Genomic DNA, 20,890 nt, shown 5'->3' on the forward strand with positions numbered 1-20,890 from the left:
CCTTCCTCAGGCTGTGGCCCGGGTGCGTCATTCCAGATATTTTCTTCTTCTAGTGAAGCAGAACTATCACTGCTCATCATCATAATCTGAGTCACGGTGCGAGCCGTGAAGAGGGTAATTGACCTATCTCGCTCCGCTGCCTGTCTGGCTCCCCTTGGCAGAGCTCTGCCACATTTGCGTAAGACGAGGTTAGATCTCCAAAGGTTTCATTTCCATTTCTAGGGTCACTGGGCCTCCACCTGCTGGGCTCAGGGGAGGAGGTGGAGGGGAAGGGAAAATAGTCAAGAGATACTCCATCATATCCTGACTTAAAGGTGATGAATCCAGAAATGTGATCAAATGTATTGCCTCCACACAGCTCTCAACGTGGATAAGTGGATAGTAAACGTATGGATGGAACCGGAGGGTGGGTGCTACGTGCTACGTGCTACCTGTTCTGAAGAGTGAAGCCAGTGAGGAAGTGTCTTAACCCTGCATTCTCTCTAATGTCCAGCAGGGGGCGACTCCTCTGGTTGTACAGAAGTCTATGAGAAAATGACTCTACTTCTCTCTTGATTTATTACCTCAGTAAACATTGTAAACATGAGTTTATGGTCTGTCTCTAGTTTCAAGTCTTCTTCAATACAGCATGATGTTCATTTAGTACATAATGCTTTGGGGCGGGGCTACTGTGATGGACAGGTCACTACCAGGGCCGTATTCGGCGACAATACGTCGCTCCTCCGCAGTCGAAATATGGTCACTTTCGTTCACTGGTTGCAAAAAGTCAAAATGGCGACGGCCAAAACCCCAAACTCGAGGCTTCATAACGGCATAACTACGTCCACGTCTTCTATTTAGTCTAACGTGCACTAACGTGCACTAGAAGGCCTACATTGCCGGCCTGGCTATGGAAACCAGCTCTGATAACAACACACACACACACAGAGTCGCTTCATTCTCTGCTCTGGTGGACATTACTCCACTCTATCTTTACGTAGACAATCCTTTAACGTTTCACATTGACGTTCACCGGTGAGGTTAAGGGATGGAAGTCGTCATGAACGTATAAACTAACAAAACACATCCTGGTTTATAACTTCAGCTTTCCAAGTGTTCCACTCTTTGCTTCCTTGCCAACATTGTTCCTGTGAACAGGAAGGGAGAGCTGGACGGCATACAGTTATAACAGGAACAGGAACAAATAAGGAAGTGAGGAGGCTTCAGCGGGACAGCTGTGCTGGTGAAACAAGTCTAAGAATAATACCTTTGGTTTGTTTTATATCCAAGGTTTATTATTTATTCTATTCTTGGAATGGTTGAAGATTTAAAGGGTAAACACAGGTAAAGAGGAGACATCAGTCAGTCATCCCATGTTCCAGCTGCCCACAGACACATTAGACTACCGGTGAGCAGGTGTAACGCTTGAGATCATATGTTGTCATGTCGGTACAGCCATCACACACTGCAGGTGTGTTTTTTATTCTCGTCTTTGTGATTGGTGCCAGTCATCAGATGCAGCAGAAGTCTGGCACGGCTTCTGCTTCACTGCTCACCAGCTAACTGCTGTAGAGCTCAACGTGTTTATTCTTAAACTGTAGAATGTCCCGTCTCCATAACATGTCTGTCACACGTGTTTGAGGGATTTAAAACACTTATGGTACGATATATGCGGACATGACCTCCATCTTCCCCGTTGTGTTCATTTACACGAGAATGTCGCCAGCATGTTAGCCACCATGCCGTGAGAACACACAGCAGGCTTTCCCTCCCATTAGACAGCATGTTAACTGAGCCTGTTTGCTTTAGTTGTGTTTTAATTCATGTTCCGTTGCAGGTCGAATGCCTGAACATTCTCAAGAATTGACTGTAGTCCGGTACAAAACAGGTGTTCCTGCTAACAAAGTGTGGCCTTTGTGCAGCAGCGTTTTGAGACGATGACTGACGCTGAATACAAACACAGCGTGGAATCAGATTCACATCTGTTGGGCTTGTGATGTAAAACGAGTCCTGATCAAACAAAGCAGAGTGGAGCGATGGAGGAGGTGGGTCTATTCGTCCCACTCGGGTCAGATAGCGTATCGTTTGACATTTCCATCATCTGAGTGGACTCTCTCCTCTCTGCTCCGTTTGTAGTGGTCTGTATAATTACTGACCAAAGGCTTAAGAAGAGGTTTTTATTTATTTGAATGGATGGAATGTGAAACTCATCGTGGGATTCTCCTGTCGTACCTCTACAGGCAGTCGTGGCCCACCAGAGTGGACATGCACCAGGACATAGAGGACAGCCTGGCGGCGTCCTCCATCTCCCACGCCGGCGGCCCCCAGTCCCCGGCCCGCAGCACAGAGAACCTGCTCAACGGACACCGCTCCAAGGGCCTGATGGAGCTGGGCCGCCGCGGCGAGGACACCACCGACTCTCCGGGACAGGTACGCCCCCCCCGCCCCGTCGCTGGGAATGTTTGGCTCAGTTTGTTTCTGCGCTGGATACTTAACATCCTGTTTTGATGCATTTTAAAGCATGTAGCTGTTTTATTTTATTATGTTCTTTAAATTTCCGTCACATTCCAGGGAGCCGGTGCTGCTGCCTCGGGCCCCGCCCCTGGGTCTGGTTCCACCAGGGCCCCCACTCCATCCACCTCAGCAGCAGCCAAGCAGCGAACGTGCCTGTTCAGGTGGGATTCAGCTTCAGTGGTGTCGTCATTTATGTCCATTTATCCCCAAACAAGAAGTTAGTGAAGAACCAGAGGAGACGGAAGAAGTGGATTCCTATTTTGATAATAATCAGCAGTGATTCTAGAAAAAAGTCTTTTGAATATTTCTTGGTTTTGGACGATGACCGGTCTAAAAAGAAAACACTGAAAATGTACCATCAGACTTAAAGAATCCAATCGGTTGATGCAGAAAATAATAGGAATATTATTTGATCGAGTAGATACTCGTTCGTTGCAGCCCTTGTAAATTGTCTGGCATGGCGTTGCTTCGATCCTCTTTTTATCTAACAAATCAAGTCTCGTGCATTTTTCAGGTTGGTGGAGGATGAAGAGGAGGAAGAGCGGGACCCGTCCCCCCTCCCGACCCAGGTGGTCCTGAGGCGCAAGCCCCAATCCATCACCAACCGCCTCACCTCCCGGAAGAGCGCCCCCGTGCTCAACCAGATCTTCGAGGAGGAGGGGGAGTCGGACGACGACTTCGACTTGGACGAGGGCCTGCCGCCCAAGCTCAGCCGCCTCAAGATGAACATGGCCGGGAACGCCGCCGGCGTGGGCCCCGGGGCCGCCTCCTCCTCCTCGTCCCCGGGGCCCACGCAGAAGCGCTACCACCGGCGCAAGAGCCAGGGCCGGGGGTCGTCGTGCTCCAGCTCCGAGACGAGCGACGACGACTCGGAGAGCCACCGGCGGCGTCTGGATAAAGACTCGGGCTTCGGCTACGGCTGGAACAGGAGGGACAGCAGCGAGGGGCCGCCCGGCAGCGAGGGGGGCAACGGGGGAGGCAGCAAGCCTCCCGGAGAAGGAGGGGGGACCTCTGGTCCGGACAGGGGGAGTCCTCCAGGAGGGGGTGGTAATGGGGGAGAAGGAGGAGGAGGAGGGGGTGGTGGAGGAGGAAGTGGGGGAGGAGGAGGGGGCAGCAGAGGACAGGATAGCCCCTCCAGCTGTTGTAACAACAGTAGCACCACTAGCCCCTCCCTCAACTCTCTGGCCCGCTCGTCCCGCACGGCGAGCCGCGGCACCGAGCTGGTTGAGAGCCTGAAGCTGATGAGTCTGTGCCTCAGCTCCCAGCTGCAGCATCACCGTGCAGGGCGGGGGGGTCGAGGGGGAGGGGGTAAGTTCATCATAGACCCTCGCGGCCTCTCGGGAGGGAACGTGAAAATCCAGGAGAAATCAGCCTGGAGGATGTGCATCGGCTCCACTGGGAGCCTGGACACCATCGCCCTCCCCACCACCGCCGCCCTGCCTCGCACCCACCACCACCACCACCATCACCACCACCACCACCGCAAAACGGCGCCGCACGGCAGGGACGCTCACAGCAACCTGAGCGCTCTGAAAAGCGGCGTGCTTCAACTACCTCTGTGCGAGAAGACCATCTCCGTGAACATCCAGCGGGGCGGGGGCTCCGGGGACGGCCTGCTCTGTACCTCGGCCCCGGCCAGCTGCTGCCAGGTCATCTGAAGCCCCGCCCCCTCTCAGTCCCTCTCAGTGGGATCACTCGCTGTGTTCAGCTGGAGCACAGCCCGCCTTCACCTTCCTGTTAACGCTTGTTTTTGACTTTGAACTGTTGTCAGTGTGCTTACGACCCTTTTCTTTTGTTTCACGTCTCACCACGTCAGTGCAACTAGTGCTGCTTTTAGAACGTATTGGAATGACTGGTGGTGAACTGGTGGTAAATATAACGGTAGAAGTACTTAGCTGTACTGTGAGGGGAAAAAAAGTTGTTATGAGTTTAATTCAATCATTTGGCGAAAAGGTCAATATCACGAGTCATTTTACGAGACAAAAGTCAAAATAATTTCGGAAATTCCACCAAACATTTTTAATATTTAGAGAGAGCCTAAATGTCATTTAAAAAAAGTCATATTTCTGATAAAGTTGTAATTTTGAGGAAAAAGTCAAAATATTTCAAGAATAAAGTCAGAAGAACTTATTCTCATAATATTGTGACTTTCTTGAGAAGTTATGACTGATATGACTTTATACATTTATAATTACAACTTTATCCCCAAAACACTGTTGTGTGTGTGTGTTCTCAGAATAGTACATTTTTATTGTTAAAATGTCTTTTTCCCCTCGTAACAGCAGCCCTCATACTGTAACTACTGTACAGTAGCAGGCAGCTGACCCTCCATCAGAAACACTCCCCCCCCCCCCCCCCCCCCCCCCCTCACACTCTGAATGTTGGCCGGCACCCGGATCATAAAGTGTATTTCATTTCTATGAATCCATGCAGGAAGAGAGAAGTTTTTAATTTGTAACTCCAGTCTGGACTCAGACAATCTGTTTCATGTTGTTTCACGAGAATGATTTCAGCTCATGTTAGATGTGTGGCTCTTTATTTAAAGACACTTGATGAACGAGTGTTGATGGTGCACTCTGAAGTATCACTGCTGACCATCAATGTAAAATGAGGTGTTCCTGTTTGTTTCATTCATATTTTAAATGTGTCGCTATCAACATCCCCCCCCCCCCCCCCCCCCCCCCCCCCCGCTGGCTTCTCTCAGTCACACCTGCACCCACGTGTCACCCAAAGCTTACTGTACACGTGGGCGTGTGGGGTATGTATGTATAAAGTATGTTGAAAAGTAAAGTTTATTTTTAAAAACTTGTACATTTTTGTTCGGAAGCGATCTGCTGTTTGAAACGTGTACGGGGGGGGGAGCTCAGCTGGTGAGAGAAACATGTAATGAAATGTAAGGGCTGTGGGGGGGGGGGGGGGGGGGGTCTCTGAGGACATTGGCAATAAGCTATACGGTGTGTTGCAGCTATCTGTACAGAAACAATTGTATTAGTTTCATTTTACTGTTACACCAGCCGTGTGCAGCCTCACTGGACTGAACAGGAAGAGGAAGAGGAAAGCTCTGTCTGATGTTTCTTTCTCTGCGTTTGTCGTCCGAGTTCTCTTTTTCAAACCAAATGTAAATAGAGTGTAAATACGGTGCTCCTCCTCCATCTGGAGCAGCCGGTGAGCCGCTGGTGCATCGCTGTACGGTGCTCGAGCCTTATGATAATTAGTACTACTGTATGTGTCCGCTGGAAGCAAACCACGCCTGTTCATACTGTCGGGTCCGCGTGACTGTCGTCTTACTCGACTGTATCCGGGTGAGTGACGTGCATGTGTTTCAATGTTTGACATTCAGTGACACAGAATCGGCACCAGAACATGTTACTGGACCAAAAAGCAGCAGGAGAGAAGAAGAAAAACAAAAAAAAGAGTTGCAACCGACAGAAATATTCAGTGTATAATTCTGTAGTTGATACCTGTCGTCAGAAGTTGCATATAGCTATGGTAATATCCAAAAATAAAATGTGGAATACTGTCTCATACGTGTTGCCTTCTGAGTCTTTCTTGGTTGATTTTATTTCATTTGTTCTTCAAACCGGGCGCGACCGGCGCTCCTCGAGCCGCGGAGAATCACTTCCAGCACTAAAGCGACACAGTAAAGAAGTTGATGCGGCAACAAGTCGCCTATTTCCACATCCGGTAAACCCGGAGCACGGTCCAGTGGGAGTCGTGTTTGTGTCCGCCTGACGGTTGTGGTTGAACTCTTCGCTCCGGTTTGGTCCCCGCCAACCTGTGAGGCTGTGATCCGGGTCATCGGAGGAGTTGGAAAGCAGTCCGTTGTGATCATCGCGCTACACTGAGGAGGTTTCTACCCTCAGCCTCTCCACAAGTAACCCAGACCAGACCGGACCAGTTGATCTTTGCATGAACTCGCCTCACCGTTCCTGCTACGCGGTGTGAAGCACGTTCCGGCCTTCGAGCGCTTCAATCCAATAACGGGCCAAACGCACAGCAGGTGCAGCTGGACGCACGTTTCATTTCCCTTTAATTCTTTTATTAAGGCTTCAATCAAACCGTTTCTTTCTATTAGATAATGTAAAAACCAGAGCAGAGAAGAAGTAATATTCAGATATTGTCAGTGGAAATCAATGGCGCCTGTCAGAACATTATAAAGGAGCCTGAGCTGACATGGCAGCAGGATTTAGTGCAACACCTGTTCCTGTTCGATCTGTTCCTCCAACAGGAGGTTGAAGGTGATTTGGAGGATGTGTCGGAGCAGGAAGACTACTCTGATCACTGATTATTGACTCGTTTGTGATAAGCATGTTATTATGTAATGTTTTGTGTTCTAAGTGGTAAATGTTGAATTAATATTGATTAAGATTTCCTATGATACAGCAGTGAGGACAGCGTTTAATGGTTGCAATGATTAAATATGGTTATGATGTAAATTCAAACTCTTGCAGAATGTTCATGCCATTTTCAAATTCAATAAAATGTATTTAAATAATTTAGGCTTTTGTTTTCATGTCTCGCTATGTAAAACAGGACATGATTATGTGCAACAGATGTTTTTCTCCAAAAACTAATGTTGTAAAACTTAAAAAATACACTCCCTGCTCTCTGAAACATTAAGGATTAATCATACATTTATTAATGCGACATTCCAAATAGATCTGTGTTTAGACACTTACTGTGAGGGAAGTCTTGAACCATACTGTTTTGATGTGTAGGGATATCGGAGCACTTTTAGAATTCATTTGAACAAACTCCCAAAACAATCGTAACATTCCAGGAGATGAATCAGTGAAAACCAACATGGAAACATTTCATTTCCTCCTTTATAAGCGTTCAACAGACTTTATTCTCATCAGTTTCAATACATCAGGTCATGTAAATACCAGAGCATAGGAAAAACTAATATTCAGATTGCAATTGAAGGCACCACGGGTGTTACAGGAGTTCATATTCCTGACTATACCCTGGTCACAGTGCATGCTAACGTAAGACAACATTAGAACAAGTCTGGAAGCAACAACAGGAAGCAACAACAGGAAGCAACATTATCTCAATCTGATCAGCAGCTGAACACCATCGTGGGATTTAAGCAGGACCATCGACTTCCTGTTGGAATATAAGTACCCTACATGACTGCATTCAACATTTGATTGCTTCTTCTTGGGATCCACACATTGAAGTTTCAATTTCTAAATCTTATTTTGGTAACAGTCATTTTTTTCAGGATTTTAATTACAATCATACATCCAAAAATGAAAAGGTTTTAGCAACATGTTTATAGCTTCTTATTTCTATCAGACTATTTCATTTCCTTTCTTAATTTGTGAGCATTTAAACATTTATTTTAACGAATGAAGTTTTTTGAAATGACCTCAAGAAAAGTCCAAAGAGCAGAATTCAGACCACATAAACAAAGATGCTTTTCAAAGTAAAATAGCGTTTAACATTTCAACACCACCGACGTATTCAGTAGAGATTTCACAATAAGGTGTTCGCTTGCGTAGGAGACTGGACCTTTATGGCTTTATTTGCTTCTTTACTTGGAGTGCACAATACAAGATGATCACATGTCGTCAACAACGAGCAGCTTTAATAGTTTAACCAGTCGGCGGATAACTGGAGGCTTTGGTTTACTGTGTTCACACCATTACTCATAACTGCAGATGGACAAACGTGAACATTTGGATAATCCGTCTGAAATCATTCCAAACATCAGTCCTGATTCAACTCAACCCAAACAGAACACGCATGACAGAAAGAGTCCTTTCACCATCACATATTAGCTACAGTACGTCATAATACAGCATTCATCTGTGATTTCACCACCTGTTTATCCCCCGTCTACCTCATGTGTACACCCCCCCCCCCCGACATCTCCCCCAGAGACCAACATGACGCACTAGCTATGAGTCTACAACCGTCTGCTGCCCTGTTCGGTCTTCATGCTGTGAAGATATTGCAGATAAGCAGCACGACCCCGCGTAAAATAAAATCAGCCCCACGAGCTCCAAAGGGGCGTGGTCTATACGTACGTGTGTCCTGTATGAACAGTGTGAAGCGGGTGCCGGCGGTCCGTCACCGTCTGCAGGTCCTCCTCTCCTCCTCACTGGACCGTCTTGCTGACCTCCGAGGCCTCGAGCATTTTCTGAAACACAGCGACAGGTTGATGTGGATTTGTTCCGCTGCAGTAACGTGCCGGTCAGCCGGTCATTCATTTAAAAGGACTTGGCATCCATCCTGCTTTGGTGCAGTAGCCGTGCAGTTTATTGGAATCAGCCCTCTGGATGACTGACGATGTGCACGTAGCTGAGGAGGAGCTCTGTGGGCCCTGGTGCCGTTTACAGGACGTCTCCACCCGTTTGTCTCATTGGTGCCGTTATTAACACTACGTCAAGCTGACTGGAGATCAGACAGGTCGGAACCAAACCGACCCATTAGGAGGAGAGAACGAAGGCCGACAGTAAAATCTGTGTGTCGTAAACATCCGTCAGTTCACTTTACTTACAATGGAGCGGCCTCAGTAAGCCTCAAAGGTTCAGGGCCCCTGAGAGCACGATCAGTAAATCAGTAACCAACTCCGAAGTAACAGCAAGATAAGAAGACGCTAAATTCAACCAAACCGCTGAGAGTCTGGGAGACAGTCGACGTTACGCCCTCTGTGTGCTCACCGTGCCAGGGGCTGCTCGGTCCCGCTTCCCTTCCTGGATTAAATCCGAAGCGGCATAAACGAGTAAATGAGCCACACAGTGAATAGAGTTGTGTTTATATTTAATATATAATAATATCGCAAATCAGTTTTGCCTCAAGGGCCTTTAAAAAATGTACCCATATGTCACCGTCAGTCATGCCCTGGTTAACTCTGGATGATCCAGTGTTCACTCGAACTATTCCAACTCAGACAGTCAACTGGAGAACAGCAAGTGAGATTCTGGTGAACAACAATGCATGATATGCTGAGTGGACACCTCTTCACTCTCCAGTGTTACCTGTGTCACCCAGAGGCACAATGTCTCTTTCGGTTCTCACAATGTCGTTACGTTCAGAGCAGTGTTTTAAAAACGGCGTTCCACGTGAGCGAGGAGGACGTGGGGGTCTGTCCCGAGGACGTGGGGGTCTGCCCCGAGGACGTGGGGGTCTGCCCCGAGGACGTGGGGGTCTGCCCCGAGGACGTGGGGGTCTGTCCCGAGGACGTGGGGGTCTGTCCCGAGGACGTGGGGGTCTGCCCCGAGGACGTGGGGGTCTGTCCCGAGGACGTGGGGGTCTGCCCCGAGGACGTGGGGGTCTGCCCCGAGGACGTGGGGGTCTGCCCCGAGGACGTGGGGGTCTGTCCCGAGGACGTGGGGGTCTGTCCCGAGGACGTGGGGGTCTGTCCCGAGGACGTGGGGGTCTGCCCCGAGGACGTGGGGGTCTGCCCCGAGGACGTGGGGGTCTGCCCCGAGGACGTGGGGGTCTGCCCCGAGGACGTGGGGGTCTGCCCCGAGGACGTGGGGGTCTGTCCCGAGGACGTGGGGGTCTGTCCCGAGGACGTGGGGGTCTGTCCCGAGGACGTGAGGGTCTGTCCCGAGGACGTGGGGGTCTGTCCCGAGGACGTGGGGGTCTGTCCCGAGGACGTGGGGGTCTGTCCCGAGGACGTGGGGGTCTGTCCCGAGGACGTGAGGGTCTGTCCCGAGGACGTGGGGGTCTGTCCCGAGGACGTGAGGGTCTGTCCCGAGGACGTGAGGGTCTGTCCCGAGGACGTGGGGGTCTGTCCCGAGGACGTGGGGGTCTGTCCCGAGGACGTGGGGGTCTGTCCCGAGGACGTGAGGGTCTGTCCCGAGGACGTGAGGGTCTGTCCCGAGGACGTGGGGGTCTGTCCCGAGGACGTGAGGGTCTGTCCCGAGGACGTGAGGGTCTGTCCCGAGGACGTGAGGGTCTGTCCCGAGGACGTGAGGGTCTGTCCCGAGGACGTGAGGGTCTGTCCCGAGGACGTGGGGGTCTGTCCCGAGGACGTGAGGGTCTGTCCCGAGGACGTGAGGGTCTGTCCCGAGGACGTGGGGGTCTGTCCCGAGGACGTGAGGGTCTGTCCCGAGGACGTGAGGGTCTGTCCCGAGGACGTGAGGGTCTGTCCCGAGGACGTGAGGGTCTGTCCTGAGGACATGGGGGTCTGTCCTGAGGACATGGGGGTCTGTCCTGAGGACGTGGGGGTCTGCCCTGAAGAGTGAGGACGAGCTCTCTGTATTGCAGAGACCTGCAGGAGCGGCAGACGGGTTTTGTTAGCGCGCTCTGCTGACAGCGCACAGCTTTAGAGGGAAAGAGGAGCCGGAGCTGCACCGCGAGCCAAAACCTGATCCTGAAACACAGGGCGGATATACTCGCAGCTGTCCAAACACCGCTGGGGGTTTTTCCACGGGAGCGGAAAACAGCAAGACAGAGTGTGTGTGTGTGTGTGTGTGTGTGTGTGTGTGTGTGTGTGTGTGTGTGTGTGTGTGTGTGTGTGTGTGTGTGGGGAATAAGGGCCGTACTGTACAGCCGGTTGGCCCTGATGCTCTCCAGCGCGTCCCGGTTGCTCTCTAATAACGCCCCGCGGCTTTGAAGACGCTCCGCTTCTCTGGAGCCTGATCTTGATCAGAGTTACTTTGTAATCTATTTATTCTTTCACGCTTCTGGCGAGACGCGAAGCGGCCAGTTCTTCTGTCCCACAGACTGTTTCCACGGAGGGGCTTGTGCTGAGGCAGCCGTTTAGCCCTCTGAGCGGATTCTTCAAGGGGGCTAAACACCAAAAGAGGCAATTAAAGCCTTTTTAATAATGAACTGAAAGACCGGAGAATCCGGAGAACGAATCCGTTTTAATGAACAGGACGCACACAGCTGTTTAGGGATTTCTGGGGGGATGGGTTTGCACAGTAAAAAGATAATAACTGCTCTAACTGAATACCTCTAAACTCTCACTGGTGACATCAAGAGATACTTGAGGGTTTGTTGCAACACTGAACTGAAAAGTCACTATTGCAGCAGGACACGTGTCAGCGGAGCGGTGGCTTTGTGCCCCTCTAATGCAGTTTACCACAGCGTGCACAGAGGGAGCTTCCTATTGGCCCGAGGGCGGGATTACTTCTTCCACAGAGTTCTGAACGAGTTCTGAGCTGAAGGTTTACTGGTGAGCTGTAGCTTCTGCTTATTGGCCGAGCAGGAGAGTTTCAAACTAAAGTTTACATTTTTAAAAGATTGGTGATATGTGTGCCTACGTAACACAAAATCTCAATACATCCAGAGTTATATCAAAATCCAATCATCTTTTCTTTCTGTAAACTACATACGACGTGTGCTTACGTACGCTAGCACCATCAATATCACGACATCCATCCATCAATCAATAAATCTGCAACTTTTAGCGACAAGGGAGGTCAGAATCAGAATCCGTTTATTGCCATCGTATGTTGAACATAGAAGGAATTTGACATGATGGGAGGTGCGTAACATTGAACAACAATCAACAATGCAAAGTAGAAACTAATTCAATTTACAGAAAATATAACATGAAGTAAAATATAATAAAGTGAACTATAGGTGTGTGTGGAACAGTGCTCCGTAGCGCACTACATTCTAAACCCGCCCCCTTTTTAGCGGTCCAATCAAAAGCCAAGGATATGATTTAAACCTCTCTGGCAACCGCACGCCGCTCAAACATTCTGTTTCACTGGAGAATACGTCACAGTGCAGAAGCTAAAGACGCTCTGACTTACGTTTCTTATTTTATAGGACTAAACAATCAACCGGTAACTAAAACAAAGCGGGGGGGGGGGGGGGGGGGGGCTCTCGCTGGGATGACAGCACTCTGCATGTAGCATGAAGGCTGAGAGTTGTTATCCCTGCGTGACTGTCTGATGGAGGCCTCCGGCCTTAATGGATCTTTCCTTAAACACTGCTGAATCCCAGCAGCAAATGTTCACATTACCCGCAGCATTAAACCACTAATCCATCATCAAAAGAGGCGCCACTCGTCGGCCATCGACGAATCGATTAGTTCACTAATTGTTTCAGCTCTACATACTGAAGTTTATTGGTCAAAGCCTGATACTGAATCAAATTCTTTACAGTCCGGCAACAGCGATCCAGAAGCAGCCCAAGCGCTCGTTGTATACATTTAGGCCGGTGCGTTGTTAGACATCACTAGGGACAGTGACCTCTGCTGCACCCACCACTTGTAGTAATCCGTGACATAATATACTGCAACTACCACGTACTCTTCACCTTTGACTCTGTGGCATCGCTCAACCGATCCTGATAGATGAACTCACACCAACCTTTCCCTGCTCACCTCAGCAACAACTTCACTCCCTCAGCCATCAAATAAACGCTCGCTCCTACAGCACTAGCGTCTGCGTCAGTACAGTTGATGTTTGGACCGTAGACCGTATATGAAGGTGGTCCACATGGCAGCTGTATGAAATATCTCCATCGCCCCCTGGAGGCTGGCTGCAGTATAGGTCACAAAACCCGCCCCTACATGTTAGCGGATAAGACATGGGCCAAAATAAAAAGCCAAACATTGCCCAGCAATGGTTTCCGTCATTTTTGGTAGTTTATATCCCGCTGACGTTATTCACGAGTTCCTTTTTCAGATAAATTTGGTTTTAATTCGTTATCTGATGCTATAAAAAGTGTGTGTAAGCCTGAGGCTCAGGGACCGTGGCGGGATGCAACTTTCAGAAACTTTCCATAATCGTGATTGTCTGGTTCAAACATAGACCGTATATAAATATCCTTATATATAGTACATGGTTCATAGTCACTGACCGTGTTGCTTGCTAGCTTAGCAACTATTCCATAGGTTAGCCGGTGCCGTCATACTGCCATGTTTGTTGTATCAGACACACAGACGACGCTTCTTAAACACGCATCACGAGCCTGCCGTGTCCATTTGATGATAAATGTATTCATGAAGATCTATGGAGAGTTGTTGTGTCTTAGTAGCCAGATGCGGCCGTGCTCGGCTCGTGATTGGCTCGTGGCTGGTGTATGGTCGGGACCTCGATACCGCGGCTTCACTTCCCGATCACTACTGCGCAGACACTGGCTCCAATTGCACAAGATGGCGGCGCCCGTATCCAGGTTATTTTGGCTTCATTTTCGTACAGTGGGAGGAAGGGAGACGCATCGTCCATCTTTTCATACAGTCCATGGAGGCATGTGTACAATACAGGGATGCTGTCAGGAAGCGTCTTTGCACATGTATCCACTGGGATGACATCACATGGAAGCCGTCAGCTGTATCCACTCTGTCTGATGAAGTCAGGGTTGAGGTATGAAGTGTTCTTTCTGCTGTGATTGATCTGCTCAGATGGCGGTGTGAAGGTGACTTGTAGCTGGAGAAGTGCAGCCAAGAAAGTCACTTGTCCATCTGATCAAGTGTCTGCTGTGGGAACGTGAGATCTCCCTCACCACTTCATCCTCCATGCCCTCCTGTGACTGTCTGTGCGTGTTGGCACAGAGCCAATGAGCAGCTACATTGATACCACAGCCTGCAGTCGGAGCTGTCAGCAACTACTCATCTGTAGAAGTTGATCTGCTGACGTCTGCTGAGAAAGATGATGAAGTCTAAAAAGCTTCTCTCAGCTAGTATGATGATGATATGGTGAACAGAATATTATTTTAGTTCATTTCTGTCATTTAAAATTCATTCAGATTGAGGTATTATGATGAGAAGTCAAACATGCGTTTGTACCAGGCAGCAACCTCTGGTTCTGAAGAGTGAAACAATGCAGAAGTGCATTGAACCTGCATTCTCTCTAGTGTCCATCAGGGGGCGACTCCTCTGGTTGTATAGAAGTCTATGAGAAAATGACTCTACTTCTCTCTTGATTTATTCCCTCAGTAAACATTGTAAACATGAGTTTATGGTCTCAATCTCTAGTTTCAAGTCTTCTTCAATACAGCATGATGTTCATTTAGTAAATGATGGTCCATTTAGAGTCACACAGACCATAAAGCAGGGGATGCTTTAGGGCGGGGCTTACTGTGATTGACAGGTCTGGAATTTGTCCGTGTATCTAAGAACTGTAATTCTCTCAGTGTGTTTTCAGTTCATGGAGGATAAGTGCAACATTTTTGTCGCTTAAAAATATATTTAGCATCAAGTTTCACTGAGCTCCACTTTAGAATGAATCTCTTCACAGCAGGGCTTCTTGCGTGAGGGTCAATGTCTGCTGATGAAAGGTAAGAGTCTGACTGTAGTTCTTTCCCTCCTCCTGTAATATGTGCGCACCAACTCTGGCGTCACTAGTTTGAACGCCACAAAAAGAAAATGACATCATCAAAACCCAAATATAAATGTTTCTGCAACATTTGTGTTCTTCTAACTACGCAGTCTCATTTTGTTCCCCAACCGTCTCGACTGTGTTTCTGTCTGCTTCAGTCAATGCATTGTAATGCTGTGCATCGTCCAGCAGTCTCACTACCTTCATTCGTCTCTAACTCGGTCACAGTGACTTCCTGTCGGTCTGCCTGTGTGTCTGAGGTCAAACAGACTGTCATCCACTGCAAACAGGGCTCTACAACCAGCCACGGGGGAAAAGGAAGCCACACATTGAACTTGAGTGAATGACCTGTGATGAGGTTAAGTATGATGCCATGCTGACTGTTAAATCGACTGGCTTAAATCCCGGTTCTGTCCGGGTTCTGCTAAACATCCAAACTCACTCATGTTACATCACAGACTCACAAACAAACCACAGCAGTTAGGAGATTAGATGAGCATCCAAGTGCTCAACAGAGAAAAGACAAAACCCTTTGAAAACGTCACTCCAGTCTCCAAACATCACCCAAACTCACACAGCCAGAGCTACTCACCCTCCACGGAGCGATCTCTGCAGAACCAAGAGACCACAGAGCGGCACTGATCAACCCAACGAAACACAAGGATACAGCAGGCCATGGCACGCATGTCACCAGCACAGGGAATAAACCAGCCTTGTACTAACTTGCACTTTTATTAACAGACTAACGTAACAATGTGAATTGTGACCTTTCAGGGGTTAGGGCTGACCTACAATCTGTGTGTGACCTGTGTTACAACGACCGGACTACGTACACTGGGGACGGGGAAGCTGTATGTGAAGAGTCAAACATGTAGCAATGGCTGCGTACTGTGCAGCAGCAGAAGTATGACAAAGAATACGCATGAGAGAAATGATGAACCAAGAGCCAAACAGCTCATCAGAGAAGCACTCAGCCTGCGTCAGCCTGCGTCAGCCTGCGTCAGCCTGCGTCAGCCTGCGTCAGCCTCCGTCAGCCTCCGTCAGCCTCCGTCAGCCTCCGTCAAACAAATGGCTGCGGTGCCGAGCGAGCTAATGCTTTACCGCGGAGGAGCCGTGTCAGTACGATTAACATAGGGCAGCATTTGTCTTCGGCAAAGTGCTCTGGGACAGACATCAAGAGCTCATACTTAATGCTAAATGGGACGCTATGGGCGAGCATGTTGTGATGGACGCAGGCATAACATCGCTGTGTACGTTGTGTGGGGAGGCTGGCAGCCTGACGAGGGAGTTATTACGGCCTCAACGGGACCACCACACGTGTGTGTGTGTGTGTGTGTGTGTGTGTGTGTGTGTGTGTGTGCACGTCTGTCCTCATGTATGTGTGAGGAGATAACCATAGAAGACTAGGGCAGGACAGAATGCTCTATCAGCAATACCATTGCAATGTATGCAGGTACGAGGATCATATCTACACAAATAAAACTGCTTATACAGCGATTAGCTGAGGTCATAGGTCATACAAGAAGAACTTGGTTAACATGGTCACCAGTAGAGCTGTGTGTTGGCGAGATGCTGGTAATACGATATGTATCATGATACAGGTGGAGGATTCAATATATTGCAATATTTTGCCATATATTGCAATTCTGTTCTGTCATTTTAAGGCTGTAACAATTTTACATTTTCACTACAGGATTATTGTGTCCAACAGAGTTGCCGATAACGATATTATTGCGATATCTATATAAAATTAGAAAAATGAAATGCGATCAGTCAAATTATCTCTTAACTTAGTTTGTTTATCAGATGAATTACTCTTAAGACACGAGTAGAGGGAGCGTCTGGAACAGAGCTGCAGAACAACGTGACTTAAGAGGTGAGAGATTATTCAATTATTCTCTATCCCGGTTCATCATGACACCCCTATGTAAAAGTATTATTAAGTGGTATTGAAAGTATTAACACGCCGCCATATGCATAAAGGTTCAGAACTGTGAACAGAGCAGTGCGCTCTGATCGATCACGTTATGTCCTTAGAACATCCAACATCATGTCCTGCATGTAGAGGATCACTGGAAAATTCATTCAAATGATTTTAGGAATTGATACATTAACAAAATTGAACATAGTCTATTGTTAGACAGCTAGTCCCTCACAATGGACTCATGCTCACATGCCCATTATGTGTGGACTTTATTTGTGCTTTTAATACCAAGCAGTCTTCTCCAGCAGCGTCTGAGCTGAAGACTCTGCAGTAAAAGGTCTTTTATACACTGTATACCATTTTGCTTTTAAAGCAATGAATTCCCACTGCAGGTCAGTGACGTTAAGCTGTCTAAGTGTGCTGATGATTGCCGCTTTCCTTGGTTTGTTCCATTGGAGTGGAAACTGAATATTTTGCTCAGCTTTCCAAAGCAGGAGAATTGTGTGAATCTGGCTTCCTGCTGATCGAGGCTGAAGTCATTTGAAACCACGCCATCCGTTTCCCTCTGTGATCAGCCTGTGGGAGGTTTTAGTATCTGGGAACATGCTGAAGTTCACACACACTGTTGATGCCATGTGTGAAAGAAAACCAGTCCTGGTCCTACCAAGGAAGGGTCCTTGACTTCGATATGAAGACCCAGCCCGTTGGTCACTCAGCGTTTGAACTGGATCACAGTGCTGATCAGGACAAACTCTCTGAAGGCCGTCACCACAACACATCCAGCAGGACCTTCCTTCATGGGGTCAGACATGACCTGGTGCTGTGCGGCGGAGGCTGACACCCTGTCAGCATCTCTGGGATCAGACTACCTCCCCTCTGTGTGTGCTGCTCCTTCTTAAGAAGCACAGCACGTCTGCACCATCGAGTGCTGAGAGATCTGTTCATGGTCTTCTGTCATTCTTAGAGGTCAGGGCACGTGTCTATGTAGTCATGCGGGGCTTTCATTGGAAGTCGGATAACATGCCAAGAGCTCCCGCTGCTTCTCAGACATAAAACTCAAGGATGTCCCAAGCCCAGGACCCTCCAATGCAGAGACCCAACACGGCAGAGTCTGAGTTCATCACTGCAACAACACGAGAACTCTACAGAAGAGTTCAACACAGAGAGCCTGGACTGTGTGAGCACTTCTCAACTGTGCTGGTACATAGTCAATAAAAACATCACAACTTATATTCCTGCACAAAATATATAAATTCAAGCACTTTTAAAGACCCGTGTCTATTTATAGACACTTTCAAGGTCTGGATTTTTCACAAACTCTTCTTTTTTAGTCTTTCTTTTTTTAACAGCAGCAAACAAGCGCAGAGATAAATTGAATCCAGTTCATCAGTCTTCAGAAACAGCTCATCTTGTTGCACTCGTCTCTCTCACTAATGAAAGTAACTGAAGTTCTGTTTCTCTGCCCTTCTGTGGACAGCGCAGCATAGATTAGGGAGGCTTTGACGTTGTGTCCTCTGTGTTTACTCAGCTGCTTCTTTTAGACATCCACTCACAAACCTTTTGCCGAAGACTCGTTGTGTTATTGTAACGATATAAAGGCTCCATCACAACATGACAGGCTTGTTCCGTCATTAAAATATATTAATTGGTTCCGATATTCTAAACCTGAGAAGCCTACAATCGTCTAATTGTGCTGCACTTTTCTCTCATTAGTCATCGCTGTTATTGTCGAGTGGCTTTACGTTGAAGCGACGGTGTGGTCGGGTTTTACCTTCTTCTTCAGGGCCTCCAGGGATTCAAACTCCAGGCGGGCCAGATTGATCTGGATGTGTTTGGGAACATCTGGGATGAGGAAGGTCAGGATGAACTTGAAGGCCAGCAGCCCATGCTGAAATCACACAACAACAGACACATCACATGGAGGAACAGATACTTTAGACCCTGTTTTATGTTCATCCTTTAAAAATGAATGTAGTAAGGGGGGCATGCTCTGAAAGAAAGATGGATATAACTTGATTCTGTTTTTTATGGGATACAGGACACTTTGTAGCAATAGTTCCCGGGTGACCTTGCTTGTATGGGAGGCTTTTTGTATTCTGTCTGCTTATCAACAAGTGAGACACATGACCATTATCTTGCCGGCCTGTCCCTGACTTTGGGAGCAATGCATGAAAGGGCTGCGACTCTAGACCCACGATATCGACTTGTGTACAAATGAAGCTAATAAATAAAAAGGCCTCCTTGAGGTTCTATGCATCCACCATCCAGTCAGAGTTTACATCCACGTCCGTCCAAAATGTCAGCACAAATATCTTGAGGTAGCGCTAAAGAAAGTGCTGACTCAACACGTTGTCATTCTGGTATAGAGGGAGAAAACCCTTATTTGTATTTCTTTAAACCGATCACAATCGTCTTGGCCGGCGCCGAGCACAGGACGCCGCGACGGTGATCTTGCCACAGCGCAGATAGCAGCTGGTGGAGGACAATGCTGCTGACAATGTGATGTGCTGCCAATGGCAACGCTTATACCCAGTCTGCATCTGGTCAGTCAGACGTCACCTGATCTTTGACCTCGAACTACCAACAGATGAAATTTAATTCCGTCCCGTTGTTTCCTGGGACGTTCACGAGAATGGGACGCACGTGAGGTCTCAGTGACCGTCACCACCAAAGTCTAATACTTACTACGATCAATTCAATATGACGGACTCCAGAGCCAAACAATAACCAACATATCACCGTCCTATTGCAGATAGTACGAATGACTTCTTTGAACAAAAATATCACAATAAACCATCCTCTATATTCTATATACCTGGTGTTCCAACACTCTCTGGTCTAAAGTACATGTGCTATATGAGGGTACGTGTGTAAACTGCTGACACAGCACCAACTATTACCCAGCAGATAGTGTGATCATACACGTCTTCTCTCAGCTGCTCTGGTTATCAGACACAGGTGACCTGCACACACCTGAATCAGCAGGACGTGTGCTTTCCCATGAAGATGACAGCACACATTCACGGCCATTAATGCTGAGCAAGCAGCTCGCAACTGCCACCGTCCACACACACACACACACACACACTCACTCACACACACACACCGCCAACTGCCATCAGCTCCTTTGATTGAGGACCCTTTCCCCTCATCAGGGTAATGGACCGATGCATGCTGCAGTAGACGGGGAGCAGGTCGGAGGCAGACTGCTTCACAGAAATGGGTTCTGGCTTGTAGATCCAAGTGATTTGGGTGAGACGAATGATTATGAGCTTCCAGAGGTAATATGCTTCTTTAACCAAGGTTGTTAACCTACGTTTTTGAAACCATTCCTTGGAGACTTTTTCATTTGTGCACGATTATTTGTGCACAGGTAACACAAGGTGAGGGTTTTTTGGAAAATGTGTGGATGAACTGCGTTGCCTCGATTTACTTCCACGATGAGCTGTGAGACAGAAATGGTAATTATGAGCCCTGGTGGTGAGTAGAGGTCTGTCCTGAGCCGTTTCAAAGGTTTTTTTTACATTTCTGGCTTAAGAAACTCAGATTTCTTGTCATTCCAGTCAGCACAGCAGCTCCGCTCATTAACCACGGAACGAGAGAAGAAACCCCTGACCCGGAGACTTGTCACATTGATGGAAAGTGCACAATAAACACGCCGGCTCTTAGTTGATTGCTAATGCTATTGGAGGCTAATTTATACTTCTGAGTGATTCAGCGGCGCAAGGTTAAGCTGAGACTGAGAGGACGGCGCCTGAGAACGTGACGTCTGAAATGTTGTTCTGTTCAAGGTCCGACAATATATTCGGACACTAAAGGATGTGATGGAAATTCAAATGCAGTTTTAAAGGTGATTTCATTGTCATCGCTACATGGAACTTGACTGGTCTTCTCCTTCACCTACATGATCCCCCATGTCTCGTTAAAACCCAGTGGGGGTCCTGATCCAAAGACTATCATCTTTAGCCATGAGAGCAGACGTACACACACACACACACACACACACACACACACACACACACACACACACACACACACACACACACACACACACACACACACACACACACACACACACACACACACACACACACACACACACACACACACACACACACACGCTATGCCAGGCTAGATTACTGGTGAGTTGCTGAGTCCTGGTCGAGTGCTTTTGCAGTTGCCAGTGGGCAAAAGATAATCTGATTATCTAAGAACACAGTGTAAGGAGATTACT

The 20,890-nt window shown here is 48.0% G+C and overlaps 2 protein-coding genes across 7 annotated transcripts in view; one reads left to right on the top strand and one right to left on the bottom strand.

Moving 5' to 3' along the window:
* The window catches only part of snrka (SNF related kinase a), a 65,995-nt gene extending 60,019 nt beyond the window's left edge, over window positions 1–5,976 (top strand). Inside the window, exons 6-8 of the mRNA XM_079275528.1 lie at window positions 2,220–2,409; window positions 2,551–2,654; window positions 3,008–5,976. Coding sequence (XP_079131654.1) covers window positions 2,220–2,409; window positions 2,551–2,654; window positions 3,008–4,151 — 1,438 coding nt within the window. The 3' untranslated portion in view covers window positions 4,152–5,976. The remainder of the gene's footprint in view (window positions 1–2,219; window positions 2,410–2,550; window positions 2,655–3,007) is intronic.
* Window positions 1–20,890, bottom strand: part of ano10a (anoctamin 10a) — a 68,885-nt gene that overhangs the window by 30,095 nt on the left and 17,900 nt on the right. For 5 of the 6 annotated variants that reach the window (XM_079275532.1, XM_079275530.1, XM_079275533.1 and 2 more), the window contains 2 exons: window positions 18,428–18,544; window positions 8,387–8,641 (listed from right to left, as the gene is read on the bottom strand). In XM_079275532.1, coding sequence (XP_079131658.1) covers window positions 8,600–8,641; window positions 18,428–18,544 — 159 coding nt within the window. In that variant the 3' untranslated portion in view covers window positions 8,387–8,599. Of the gene's footprint in view, window positions 1–8,386; window positions 8,642–18,427; window positions 18,545–20,890 lie in introns of those variants that run through there. The other variant, XR_013772266.1, reaches the window with a different exon arrangement.

The sequence above is a fragment of the Melanostigma gelatinosum genome (assembly GCF_949748355.1).
Source record: "Melanostigma gelatinosum genome assembly, chromosome: 9".
Taxonomy (NCBI): domain Eukaryota; kingdom Metazoa; phylum Chordata; class Actinopteri; order Perciformes; family Zoarcidae; genus Melanostigma; species Melanostigma gelatinosum.